The following is a 13564-nucleotide window of genomic DNA, read 5'->3' on the forward strand; positions in this document are numbered from 1 at the left end:
TTAAAAGAACATGATCTCCATTCTCAGATAACTGGAGACAGTCACTGAGCTGGTTCAGGGACAATCCACTTGTTCTCTCTGCTGCTAAAGATACTGCCCATGTGCGGCGAGAGGCTGTAGGGGACAGGTTGCAGGGGAAGGCTGTGCTTTGTGATGGGTCTACTGTAACTGAGTTGATCAGACAGTGGACTTCCTAGCTCAGGGTCAAACAGAGCCCTCTGGCCACAGATCAGGAAGCTGTGGAAGGAGTTAGACCCTCAGAAGGCAGCCTGGTGTCTCTGAGTTTCAAAGCAGGTGGCTGTCTTGGCTCTATTGAAATTACAGCTTCACCTCTTTGATGTTGCCAAGCCAAAATGTATGGCTTAAAGGAGCGGAGACATCCCAGCCCTACCTCCATCTCAAGTGCAGGTGTTGCTAACAGTGCTCAGTCAAGACCTGAGTCTTGGCCTGATTGGCCTGGCCTGCTATTTCTCTTCCCTGTGCTGTGCCTTCATTGGTAAAATAAATTTGATGGTGTCTGAATTCTCTGACAAGCTCTAAACCATGTCTTCCGAGTTTTTCCCTGCCCTGACTAGCAAAGGGAAGCCAGGTATTGGGGAGGCTTCATGGAAGATTCTAGAACAGACTGCTTCCCAACAGTCATCCAGGAAAAGTAAAGGGTAAGAAGTAGTTGGGAGGAGTGCTGGAGAAGTTTTCCTGTCAGCAATGCTTTGTCTTGTCTGTTAGGCACAAGAGATACACAGCTGGCCCAGAAAATGTAGGCTGCATTCCCAAGGCCTGTCCCTTCCCAGCTGTGTGACCTAGCTGATTCCTGGGAGGTTTATATGAGATGACAACACTAGAGTTTGTGACTTGGCCCATGAAAAAGATGGGATCTACCCTGTCATCTGTTGAACCTGCCTTAGTGCTTATGGGACTAGGGGCTCTCCCTGTTCCCTCTGTCTTTGAGAGAGGCTGTAGTCACTCTTTTGCAAGGACAATGCCTTTCTAGAGAAATTCTTTAGAGACCTGTGGACAGGTCTCCCTCTCTCTCTCTCTTATTCTCTCTCTGAGACAGGGTTTTACTGTGTAGCGTTGGTTGACCTGGAACTCACCATGTAGACCAGGCTGGCCTCGAACTCAAGAGATCTGCCTGCCTTTGCCTCCCGAGTTCTGGGATTAGTGGAGTGTGCTAGCATGCCCACTCAGCCTGTCTTTCTTAGAAGAGGTGTGGGGGCTAAAAGGGTGGGTCAAGCAGGGTAGCTGTAGCTACAGCTGTGACTGTGGGGTAATTTGTGCTCTGCCATCAGCATTTGTCTCCCTCCACTTTCTGAGACAGCCATCTGGCCATCATTGGGAATTTTGATGTTTTGATTGTGAGTTAATTAACCTTTAACAACTGAGCCCTAGAGTTTTTATAATTTGAGGCAGAGCCAGAGAACTATAAAAGTGATGAGAGGATGGAGAGAAGGCCAATAGTTAAGAGCACTTGTTCCTGCAGAGGACCTGGGTTCTGATCTGTTCCCATATGGTAGCTCACAATCATCCCTAACTCCAGTTCCGGGGGATCTGATGCCCTTTTCTGACCTTGGGCACTGGGCACATATACGGTACACATACTTGTATCTATGAAGGGAAATCATTCATACAAATAAAGTATATTTTTAATAGTTGAGCCATCTCTCCAGTCCAAGAATAAATTTTTTTTTTCCGGAGCTGAGGACCGAACCCAGGGCCTTGAGCTTGCTAAGCAAGCACTCTACCACTGAGCTAAATCCCCAACCCCAAGAATAAATTTTTTTAATTTAAAAAAGTATTGAAGGGGGGGGTGGGGATTTAGCTCAGTGGTAGAGCGCTTGCCTAGCAAACGCAAGGCCCTGAGTTCGGTCCCCAGCTCCGTAAAAAAGAAAAAAAAAAAAAGTGTTGAAGGAAGCAGCCCCATGTGATAGGAAGGCCAACTTGGGACCAACCTAGGCTGTGCCTTTGTAACTCATGTCATGGGGATCAGGCCCTTCTTGAGTTCTCCACCCCAGAGCGCTCAGATGTCTGACAGAATACATACTTATGAAAAGGCCCTGCAGGCAGACAATGCCTGGAATTTAACGGACTTTGGTGGCAATTTGCCTTCTCCAATTTTTTTTTTTAATCTCACTGATTTGCTCAGTGCCCATTGTGTCCAGGGCCTGAGAGAAGGACCCAGCCTCCCTTTCCCTCTCCTTATGTTCAGCCCATCTGGTATTTTTTTTCTTGGGCTTTCCCCTCTCTGATCTCAGTGCTTAACTTGATGGATTCTGTTCTCTCTTCCTCAAAAGTGGCCAAGGATTTCCATCGGCAACCTTCAAAGAAGTAAGCAGCTCTCTTGCTTGCCTCTTCTGTCCTTGAGTTTGTTCCCAGTGTTGGTTGCTGTGGTCACTTGTTCTGGGAACTCCACCTTTGAGCCTTACGGAGGCACAGAATGCCCAGCACTCAGGATGCAGGCCGATCTCCATGTTTTGAAGCTGCCCTGGTCTACATAGCAAGCTCTAGGCCAACCCCAACTACACATGGAGACAACTCTTTCAAAAATGGTGGTGGGTGAGCAGCTTGCTTTAGAAGACAAAAACATAAACAGCTGATGGAAGGCACTTGCTTCTCTAGCTTACCCAGCAGGAAGGATTCAATTGTGTAACAGTTGTATGTTTATGGTAGTGGCAGTGACCTAGGTAGGAGTGTGTAAGTTTCCTAGTAGCCTGGACAGTGACCATTGCTAAAGGTGCTCATGATGGCATCTATGATGGTGTACTCTAGGATGTTCCAGTCTTCTAAGCTTCCAAGTCCAATCTGTGGCACTCTGGAGACTCTGGGAGCCCCTTAATGATCTCTTAAGGCAGGGAATCTCAACAGTGGCACTGAGGACATTTTGGACCACTTAGCTGTTGTGTCAGAAGGCCTCTCTTGAGTGTTGTAGGATATTTAATAAATATTCCTGGTCTCCACCTATTAGATGCCAGTAGCAGTCCCCCAGTTAGGACAACTAAAAATGTCCTCAACCATTGATTGCTAGATGTGTCTCTTGGGCTGGCAGTTCTTCCCTCCCTCAGTCTTCCATTTTCCTCTGCCTTTTTGGTCATTCTCCAGAGAGATGCCTAGAGCCTCTGGGGATGAACCTTCTGGGTTACCCTTGTTATGAGCTCTGTCCCTCTTTTAGACTTTTTTCCTCACTTCTTTACATGAATAGGTATTTTGACCTAGCTTCCCTTTTCTGGGCTTTTCTTGGACAATCAAACCCTCTGAACTTAAGTGTTGGTGGCATCTGCCCTACTACCAACCGACAGCCATCATTACGTATGTTTTGGGTTGTTCCAGTTAAACTCGATTAGTCCAGCCGGACAGCTTCCCAGAAGCAGTAAAAGATGGTGGATAAAGCAAGGTTCTCAGAGGAAATCAATGAGAAATATTTCTACGATGTACAGCTGCCACCCAATCCATGGTAGATATCTGGATGTAACAGTTACTTAACTCGGTCTCTTCAAATAACCCAGCTCCCGTGGAGGAGTAGCTTCACAGTGTGACAAGCTGCCCTCCCGGTGGGAGAGCCAGGTGCCAGCTGGAGAGACATTCAGTTATGTGCACAAACTGGAGGGAGATGTCTTCTTTGCTGAGGTACGGGACCAGTGTGGTGGCCACCCTGTTACCATTTCTGCCGAGCCCCCATTTGTCCTTGGCCAGGCCATTTGCTAAGCACACACATGAAGGTCAGAGAACTTAGGAGAATTGGGTCTCTCTACCTATGTGAGTCCCGGGGATTGAACTCAGGTCATCAGACTTAGCAGCAAGCACCTCTACCCACTGAACCATCTTGCTGGCCCCAGGCCAGAGTCTTGACATCCAGCCCATTGTTAGTCTCATCTTACCTTTTACTTTTCCTTGGCTAGTTGTACCAAGGTCTGTCGTTTTTATATTCAGTAATTTGATTTTTGTTTGTTTGTTTTGTTTTGTTTTTGAGACAAGGTTTCTCTTTATGGCTATCCTGGAACTCTGTAGACCAGGCTGGTCTCAAACTCACAGAGATCTGCCTGCCTCGCCTCCTGAGGGTTGGGTTGAAGGCGTGTGCCACCCCCCGCTGGACGTGTGCAGTTTTTTTCATTGTCACATACATACTAGGAAGTACTTAGTGTAAGCTGTTCAGGGTGCAGTGGCCAGGCCCTGTCCCCCAGACTATTCTGCCAGCCATTTCTAGTCCAGGTCCCACCCTACAGAAAAAAGAAAAGAATCCCACCAAGCCCAGGACACTCTGGAAAGCCCCCAACCCCACCAAGAAACCGTATATAATGCTTGCCTCCTGCTCCCCGTTCTTTGCTATTTCTTGTCCCCTAGCAGAGATAGCTGCTTTCTCGTGTCTCCCCCAATAACTCTCTCATGTGAGGCTTGTTGTGCAGTGTGACTTGGTGGTATTCCTAGGCTCCTAACTACCAGGATGTCTTTCCCTTTCAGAGCGGCAACAGTGTAACTGGAGAAACCTTCGCCCTCAGAGCTTAAACCCAGAAGTTAAGAGCTGTTTGCTTGCCACAGACATCAAATAAATGTGAAAATTATAACTGTGGTCCTATGCTGTTTTGAAGATGACAAAACAAGCTTATCAATAAACAGTTGCTTAGCCAGCCCAGGAACACAAGGTGGATTATTGAATCTGCAAGTTTCCCCACAGAGCCTGTGCTTTCTTTAGGTCTGACCCCTAAAACAACTGCCTCACTCACAGGAAGGTCTTCCTATTTTGTCATGAAAACCTTTTTTCCTGTCAATATACACTTACGTCCTTTTTAAAATGTCCATTCCATCATTTTTATTTATTTATTTATTTTTCGGAGCTGGGGACCGAACCCAGGGCCTTGTGCTTGCTAGGCAAGCGCTCTACCACTGAGCTAAATCCCCAACCCTCCCCCCCATCATTTTTTTTTAATGATGCCCTGATACTCCACAGTTTGGAGGTAATTTGTGTCCCTGATGCCATACTGTGCTGCTATTTTCCCGTTACAGAGAACTTTGTGATGAATGTCTTCGAATACATGTACTTAACTTTACTAGCATTTCTTTGGACGCTAATCCTTGTTTCCTCGGAAACATTCTGGGAAGTGTGCACCTTTGTGTCCAGTGTGACCGACACCTGTAAGATGATGCAGTGAGGTGACTGCAGGAGTGGGGTCTCACCTAAAGAGGCCATTGGTGGGCTTGGGCAAATGACCTCGTCTGAAGGCCTGGAGGTTTATGAGGTTTCCCAAGATTGAGGGCCAGTTGTAAAATGTTCACAACACTCAGGCGATTCAAGAACGTGTTAAGTCTCGGATGGGACAAGTGTGACTTAAGGTCTGGATAGCCTATCCCTGAATGTTGGGGTACCAAGATTCTACCCAGGGCTAGGGGGAGGGAAAGAGACAACTGGGGAGATGACGTAATGTGCTCGCAGAGTAAAGGGGGCGGTAGTAGGAGGTAGCGCTGGACAGCATTGTGTTTAACCCTTCTACTTCCGGACTCTTGACAAAGTTGCTCCTGGAGCTGATCCAACGGAAAAGTAGCGTCTCCTTTAAACCAGAGGAAGGTTGGGAGGAGGACCAGGCGGCTACTCTCGGCTGGCGCTTGGAAGCAGTGAGGGGCGGAGTCTCGCCATGCAAATCTGAGCTGCTGATCGATGACGCGCCATCACCCCATGAGCCGCTTCGCGCTCCGATTGGCTAATGCAAGCCTGGTCCCATTGACAACAAACATGGGGGCGCGGAGGCTCGGGGCGGGGCTGCAGTGGGCGCGGCCCGGGGCGGGGGAATTCTGCCCCGCCCCTTCCGTGGAGTCGGGGCGCAGCTCAAACATGGCGGCGGTTGGCACCGGGCGGTGAGGCGGTACCAGGTGGGGGCTGTCGGGTGTCATGGGCGGTGGCGGCGGTACCGCCTCCGCCTCTCCCTGAGCTGGACCTCACGGGGGACTCTGCGCCGAACTGGGCGATGGATGAGAACAGCGAACTGGGCGGTCTGGAGACCATGGAGACCCTCACGGAGCTGGGCGATGAGCTGACTCTCGGGGACATCGACGGTGAGTGGCGGCTGGGTGGGAGTGCGGGGGGCGCGCGGGGAGGAAGGGGTTACGGCGGCGCTCGCGGGTGCGCGTGCGCCCACCCCGCGATCGCCCTGGCGTGCGCGGGAAGGAACCCGCGGGCCCGGCTGCCCGTGAGGTTCCCAGTTCTTCTTGCTCCAGAGTCTGAGCCCGGGTCGTGACTCAGGGCTCCCGGTGGCTGAGGAGTCCTGGGCGCCGCGGGGCCTGAAGCGGGGTTGGGGGCGTCGCGAGTACTGCCAGAGAAGAAAGCGAGGCGGCCGCCTCCCTCGCGCGCCCACACGCGCTCTGGTTTGTCCGGTCTTCGCCGGCGTCCGGCGTCGCACCTGTCACTCCCTCCCTGGTCACTGGAGCGGCTTCGGGATTTCCCGGACTGCGCTCCGGGCTCGGCTCCCCACGCCCCCGCTCTTTTCGGGATTGACTGACAGCCGGGTCTCCTGGCGCTCTGGAAAACTTTGGGCATCAGCTGCAAAAGCAAGTTATTGATGGAGTGGACAGAGACCGTAGAGTGCGGCGGCCTTGCATGGAGACCCAGGCGCTCCTTCTGTCGCACTGCAAAGGGAGTTGAGCTGCAAGAATTTTGAGTTGTGGCCCCTCGGGTACTGACTAGGGAGCGGGTGGCCTTTGTTTCGGCGGCCTTAACAGCGAAGTGGAAGAACTGGTAGGAGCCCAGGGATCCTCTCTTACAATTCTCTCACTTTTCAGCCACGGGAAAGAAGGTTTGGAGAGGGTCCCAGACTTGCCCGCGGTCATCATGCTGCTTAACAAAGCCCAGTTCTTTCTGTTTCTGAGCTAGTATTAGTTTCTTTCCACTCCACCTTTGAGAATTTGAAGTCCAAAGAACAGGCTAGTAATTTAGTCATTCTCGGTAGTCGGGCTCTTCTGAAGTTCTCAGTCATTTATTCCTCCCACAATCCCACGGAATAGGTATCACTCAAATTTGCAGGAGGTATTGTCTAAGGTCACTTACTTTAGAGAGTCCAGAACTACTCCTAAGCAATGACTCAGTTATGGAGTGTTTCTACATCTAGAATCTAGAACCTTGCAGGCATATCTGATGGCTACATCCTCACTTTGCAGGTGAAGAAAGAGGTAGAAGGTTCTCTTGTGTAGGCAGAAAGTGACAACAGTTGTTTGAAGAAGGTGTTTGCTGTGTTCCTGTTTTGCTTTTGTAACATTTTTCCCACTTGGTTCGCCCTTACTTCTCATTTTGATCATCCAGTGTGACAAGATCCTGTAATTGAAGTTCCACTTTTAACCACAGATTCTTCCACCAAGTATTGCTAAACACAAAGATAGGTTAACAAGTGGGAGGGGTTACTGCTTGGAACACGGGAGTGGCTAATGTGTTTTGAGCACTCAGGTACAAGACACAGTGTTAAGCACTCACACAGCTTTTCAATTCGTGTCACAGCCCTATCAGATAACGCTGTCAGACTGGCCATCTCCCCACTGTTCATTAGCTTACCCAGAGTTCCCTAGTCAGTAAGAAGTAGGTCTAAAACTGCCTACCAGCAGGGGCACAAGAAAAAAATTCATGTTTTGTTTTTTTTTATTTATATTTTATAATGACCTTTATTTGTCTAAATTTTCAACATATTAAATTACCTAGTGGTTAATATTAACCTTATAGATTGCTAAGTCTATGTATAAATAAAATGTATACTCTAGAAACCACAGCAGTAGGTCAGTAGTTTCTTAGGCCTCTGCCTAGTTTGGGAAGTGTTTACTTGCTCCAAGAGCTGGCTTTGGTATCTCAGTTGTAAAATATGGATGGTATTTTAGGATCACATAATGTTGCATGTGCACAGGGCAGTAAGTGAAAGTCAGTGAGGAAGCTTCCTTGAAGGCTAGTTTACCTGAAAGATCACACTGAGGAGATAGCCACTGACCTTAAAAGACAAGAAGAACCAGTTGAACAAAGCAAAGGCCAGCGGTCTAGATGGAAGTGTCCCTGAATCCTCTTCTCCTGAGCAGGTTACTGAGGGGCGGGGATGGGGGTGGGGCAAACCACCTTTCATTTCCTTCCCACAGTTCTTTGCACCTAGAACAGCACTTGGAACAGTGAGAATGCGCACTATTTGTGGAATGCCTGTCTGAGTACCTGGGGCAGGATATTAAATATTAGGTATAGTTTCCCTGATTGGATTAGAGCAGAGTGAGCAGCCCATGGGCATCTGAGATGAGGAAGAGAGTAGTATGAGTGCACTTTTGTAACTCACAGCCTAGAAACCTCACGGTTCCTTCAGGAGGTCAAGGAACTGTGAGTCCACGGCCAGCGGGGTCTCTTCTTGGTCAGAGAGCTAAAGTTCTTGTTTCTTTTGACTAAAATAAATGGTCAGGAATATAGTTCCATGGCAGGGCACTTGCCTGGGGTTTGTAAAGTCCTGGGTTTGATACCTACTACTACACAGACTATGCAAATGAGCACAGTGGAGCCTTCAGAAATGGAAGCAGAAGGAAGGGTCACCTCCTGTTCTAAGACCCAGCCCACGCAACTCCGTGAGACCCTCATCTCAAACTGAAAAATAAGAGTGCTGAGGGGGATGAGGGTGTAACTCAACAATAGAACTCCTGCTTAGCATATGTGAGGGCCTAGGTTCGATTCCCCATACTGCCCCAAAAAAAAAAAAAAAAAAAAAAAGGTAGAATAAGCAATTTCAGCTGGACACTACATAAATAAAAAAGGGCCATCTTATAATACAGACTGACTGAGATAACCTAATTAAGTTAGGTAGTGGAGTGAAGCCTCTTGGAAGAATATCAGTGTCATCTCTTTGAAGCAATGCCAGAGTCTGGATTTTTATGTTTTTTTAAGTGTTGGCTTTATTATCTTTTTTTGTTGCATGTGTGGTTGTGATTGTGGGCATAGGCGTGCCACGGTGTCTGTGGAGATTACAGTGTGACTCCAGGCGTCAGGCTTTGGCTTTCACCTTTGCAACGGTGTCTCTCTCTCTGTTTCACACTGCTTGTGCTGTCTGGCCTCCCCCCTTCCCAGGATTCCCGGCTGCCTTCCATCTTGGCAGGGACTCTGAGTTTACAGACTTGCACTACCACACTCAGCCTCCTGTGGGCCCTTGGGGTTTGAACTCAGGTCCTCGCACGTGTGCGACAAGTAGTTTATCCACTGAGCTGTCTCCACAGACCTTAACTTTTTTTTTTTTTTTTTTTTACGTTTATTCTGTTTATAGATATTCGTTTGCCCACCTGTGTGTCCACATTTGAATGACAGGGTCAAAGGGCAACGTTTAGAGTCAGTTCTCTCCTACTATGTGGGTTCTGGGGATTGAAGTCAAATCACCACGCTTGGCAGTGTGTCTCCTTACCCACTGAGCCATCTTATTGGCCCATCCTGTTAAAAATTTGTTTTTTGAGAGTTCCTTAAGTGTCTACAATGCGTTTTGATCATGCCCGTCCAGCCACCTTTTCTAACTCCCTCTCCCCAACCCCCGTTTCCCTCCAGCTTCCGTGTACTCTTCTTTCTGAAAAATAACTCACTAGTCCAATTAGTGCTGCCCGTGTGCACATAGTAGGACCTACTACACCCACAGGCTAGGCTGAAACTCACAAAGGCCTTTCAGGTCCCGAGATTAAAAGCTTGTGTCACAAACCTCGCTTTTCCCTCTTCCTTTTCTAAGAATAGAGAAACCAACACCTGAAACCAAAACTTATGAAAGAACCGCTTGCTCTGGCCCATCTTGTATCTCTCCTCAGTCTTCTCCTTGGCCTCCCACCTGTCTTGTATTGCAGAGTAGGGTCTCTGAAGACAACCTTGTTGACAGTAAACATGTCTTTCATAAGGGCAAAAAGATCGTATTTTCTTCCACTTGGATCACAAAACACAGAGTCAAGAACGTGATCTTTTTGCTAAGCACAAAAGAAATCGGTGTCAGCGGGCTGCAGAGATGGTTCAGCAGTTAAGAATGCTGGCTGCTCTTCCAGAGGTCCTGAGTTCAATTCCCAGTACCCATGTGGTGGCTCCCAGCTATCTGTGATTGGTTTTAGGAGATCCAATACCTACATGGTACACAGACATACATGCAGGCAAAGCACCCATACACAAAAAACACTAATTAACCAATTAATTTTTTAAAAATAGGTGTCAAGAGCAACACACTGATAAGCTTAAGAAGGAATAACCAAGCTACTTGAAAGATAAAAAAGCTGCTAAAATTTTTTATTTGTAATTAACGTGTGAGAAAATGGTACGAGACCCAAGAGGTAAATTGGAATTGAACTGTGCTTTTATGGACTACAGGAAGGAAATTGGTGAACATTTTGAAGTAGAAATAATTAGTCATGGGTTAAGAAATATCAACTGTGTTGATAAGAAACTTTCAGATGCGGGGGCATGACCTCTGTGAAGGGTGACCCTGAAGACAGCATAGACAGATCTGTGGGATTCCAGGAGACCTTGAGCACAGGGCTTTGAGGAACTTAGAAGGTAGCTGTGCTAGGGAGGCTGGCTGAAGAGATGATGAAACGTGGCTTACGTGGGCTTACGTATGGTGCCGGAGTAGTTGCAGTAGGGATGGGAAACCTATTCAGAAGCTCAAGGGAGATCGAGGTGAAGGAAGAGAACGGACAGCGAAGGAAGAGCAGTCAGTGCTACAGAGAGCTGCAGGGATGCTCAGGCCATGCAAGGAGTCAGACTGGACAGAGGTCAGCCTCCCTAGAGCAGTCAAGTACCAAGGGAGGGATCAAGAACTAAAGAAACCAAACAGCACTCAGAAGTCAGTGGGGGCCGTGGGGAAGCAGAGGCGACTGTTCTCCTTGGAGAAGGTTGAAGAACTTCTGGAAACTGTACCTGGTTGGGCCTTGTGCATGTGAAGCAACCCCTCTCCCACCAAGCTATAGTCCCAACTCGACGTTTTATTTTGAAACATGGGCTCACTAAGTTGCTCAGACCGACCAGCCTGTCACTACCAAGCCCAGCATTCCTTTCCTGTCCTTAGGAGTTGCCTGTTCTAAACATTCTTTATAAATGGAACCAGGGCCTGTGGCTTCTTTCCCTTGGCGGGCTCCAGTGTTGCAATACAGAGCTTCAGCACAGCTTGTGAACTCACCTGTCCGCTGCCAGATCGTGGGGCTCTCTTTCCTTTTGGCTATTTGGAAAGAAGCAACTGAGAAATTCGGTTTTCTGGGGTAGATTGTATTTGTTGTTTGCTTGTCCATTCACTGACTCTCCTCCTTTCCCTGGTCAGTTCTTTCGTTTCTTGCAGTCCTCATTCTGTTTGCCCTTCTCTGGTTAAGTCAGCCACCCTTAACAACCCACAGGGTGATGCTGGGGTTCCTGGTCCCTAGTTCTTGATTTGGGATGGTGGTGTTGCTGCCTTGTTTTAATGAAACACATTCAACTTCTAGAGGTAATTTGTTGTTGTTTGATGCTGGGTTTCATGGAGTTCAGAATGGCCTCAAAATGTGTGTGCCTGTGCGCATGCGCCAAGTTCTGGACTGACAGACATAGGTGGGAAGTAAAATTTTAAATATTGGCCTCTTTCTAAATATATAGTCAACTCACACTCCGACTTAATGTTTACAGTTTTAGGCAGTTATATGCACGCGCGCGCACACACACACACACGCGCGCGCGCTCTTTTACTGTATAAATTCTGGAACTCGCTATGTAGAAGTGGGGAGTGCTGGGATTAAGGGTATAAACCACAACTCCCGGCTGAACATGTCTTGTGACCCGGGCTAGGCTTGCGGTACTCCTGGCTAGGCTGTCCGGTGCTGGCTTACACGTGTGTACTGTGAAGCCTGGTGTGATAGGTAGGGCAGAGTTTATAGTGGAATTCTGAAGAAGCAGCTGTACTTCAGCTTCTAGAACTTGGAAACTTTGATCCCAAGCTGCCCAGGAGCTCACATCACCCTGCCTCTGCCTCTCCCTCTGCCGTGCTGGTATTACAGGCGTTCACCGCCATCCTCATATGGCCATTTTGATGTGCTGGGAACTGTGCCCACTGGGCTACACTGAGCTACAACGCACAACACTTCAGTCGTTTGCGGTTTCCTGCGAGAGCTCTGGAGAGTTTGCTGTTGTCCACAGCTTGTGTCTTCCATGTGCTGTAAACTCTTGGTCCCATCTAGTTACATTTTCTGGGGTTTCTCAGACCCCAGGACCAGGGTGCCCTTGAGTTTTCCTTTCTCTGTCTGGCCTCACCCTTGTTAAACATTCTGTGTTCACACCCAAGCCATTAGGCTAATAATATTCTTGACCATTGAAGTCTTTAAAATTTGTAGTTCTCATACTCTGCTCAAGATCCTGCGATTTTTAAAAAGTGTGTTCTTGCTTCTGTCTCAAGTAGGGTTTCTCTGTGTAGCCCTGGCTGTCCTGGCACTCACTCTGTAGACCAGGCTGACCTCAAACTTCAAGAGCTCCATCTGCCTCTGCTTCCCAAGTGCTCGGATTAAAGGGGTGCACCACCACAGCTGGCTAGCCAAAACTTTTAAAGTGTATGCACACTTGTCATATTTTCACATTCGGATTGCTCTACGTTGTAATAATTGCAGTGTAACAGGTCTTTGATCCAGTATAATCCAGCCAGATAGGCCGCTGGCGTCTCTTTGGCTCTGTCGAACATTTTCATCACGTGTAGTCTCTCAGCATAAGTACAGTTGCTGTGAGCCTCAGGAAACTTCGGAGCCCACACTGCCAGCTGTGTCCTTCCCTTGTCAGAGTTTTCCATTGCTCCAAATCATGTTGGTTACTCTTACTTACTGAGGGTAGCGAAGTACTGTATTTACATGGATCAAAAATTTAAACATGTAAAACAGGACTGGGAGAATTCTTGCTCTTTCTACTTATCTCCCTAAATTATACCTCCTTAAAGATAATCAAGCTTAGGCTGGAGAGATGGCTCAGTGGTAAAGAGCACTGGCTGCTCTTCCAGAGGACGCGGGTTCGATTTCCACATGGCTAACAAGCATCTGTAACTCCAGTCCCAGGGGAGCTAATATCTTCTTCTGGCCTCTGAGGTCGGTGCATTCATGTGCATAGACATACATGCAGGCCAGACATTCATACAAATAATACAAACAACCCCCCCCTTTAAGTTTCTTTTACTTCCTGCTAAACTTGTTATTATAAGTCGAAGCAAAGGCAGGAGAGATGACTTAGCAGGGGAGGGGCTTGCTGCCTGATGACCTGAGTTCAGTTCACGGAAACCCCAAGGTAAAAAGAGAGAACTGACTCCAGCAAGCTGTCCTCCAATTATACATGCACACATGCACACACGCACACATGCACACACGCACAGGAGCGCTGAGGAACGAGAGACAGGCTGGTCTCTGAGTTCAGGGTAGCCTGCTCTGTCCGGTGAGAAGTTAACATTCACTCTGCTCATGTCAGAGGTGCCATTTTAATGCCCACCAGAAGGGTCAGCTGGGATTCTAATCCCTTTCTTTTTGTCCCCTTCTGCCATACTTCTGTCCGGTTCAGAGCTGAAGCCCCTCCCTGGTGCTCCGTGTGTCTGACAGACACACTTCACTTGTAGCATGCTCCCCT

The 13564-nt window shown here is 48.2% G+C and overlaps 1 protein-coding gene across 1 annotated transcript in view; it reads left to right on the top strand.

Annotated features, from left to right (window-relative positions):
- Positions 1-5785: 5785 nt before the first annotated feature.
- Srebf2 (sterol regulatory element binding transcription factor 2) overlaps positions 5786-13564 on the top strand; it is a 57497-nt gene continuing 49718 nt past the window's right edge. The window contains exon 1 of the mRNA XM_032918417.1: positions 5786-6039. Within this exon, the coding sequence (XP_032774308.1) occupies positions 5952-6039 (88 nt within the window). The 5' untranslated portion in view covers positions 5786-5951. The remainder of the gene's footprint in view (positions 6040-13564) is intronic.

This window comes from Rattus rattus, chromosome 1, assembly GCF_011064425.1.
Source record: "Rattus rattus isolate New Zealand chromosome 1, Rrattus_CSIRO_v1, whole genome shotgun sequence".
Lineage (NCBI taxonomy): Eukaryota > Metazoa > Chordata > Mammalia > Rodentia > Muridae > Rattus > Rattus rattus.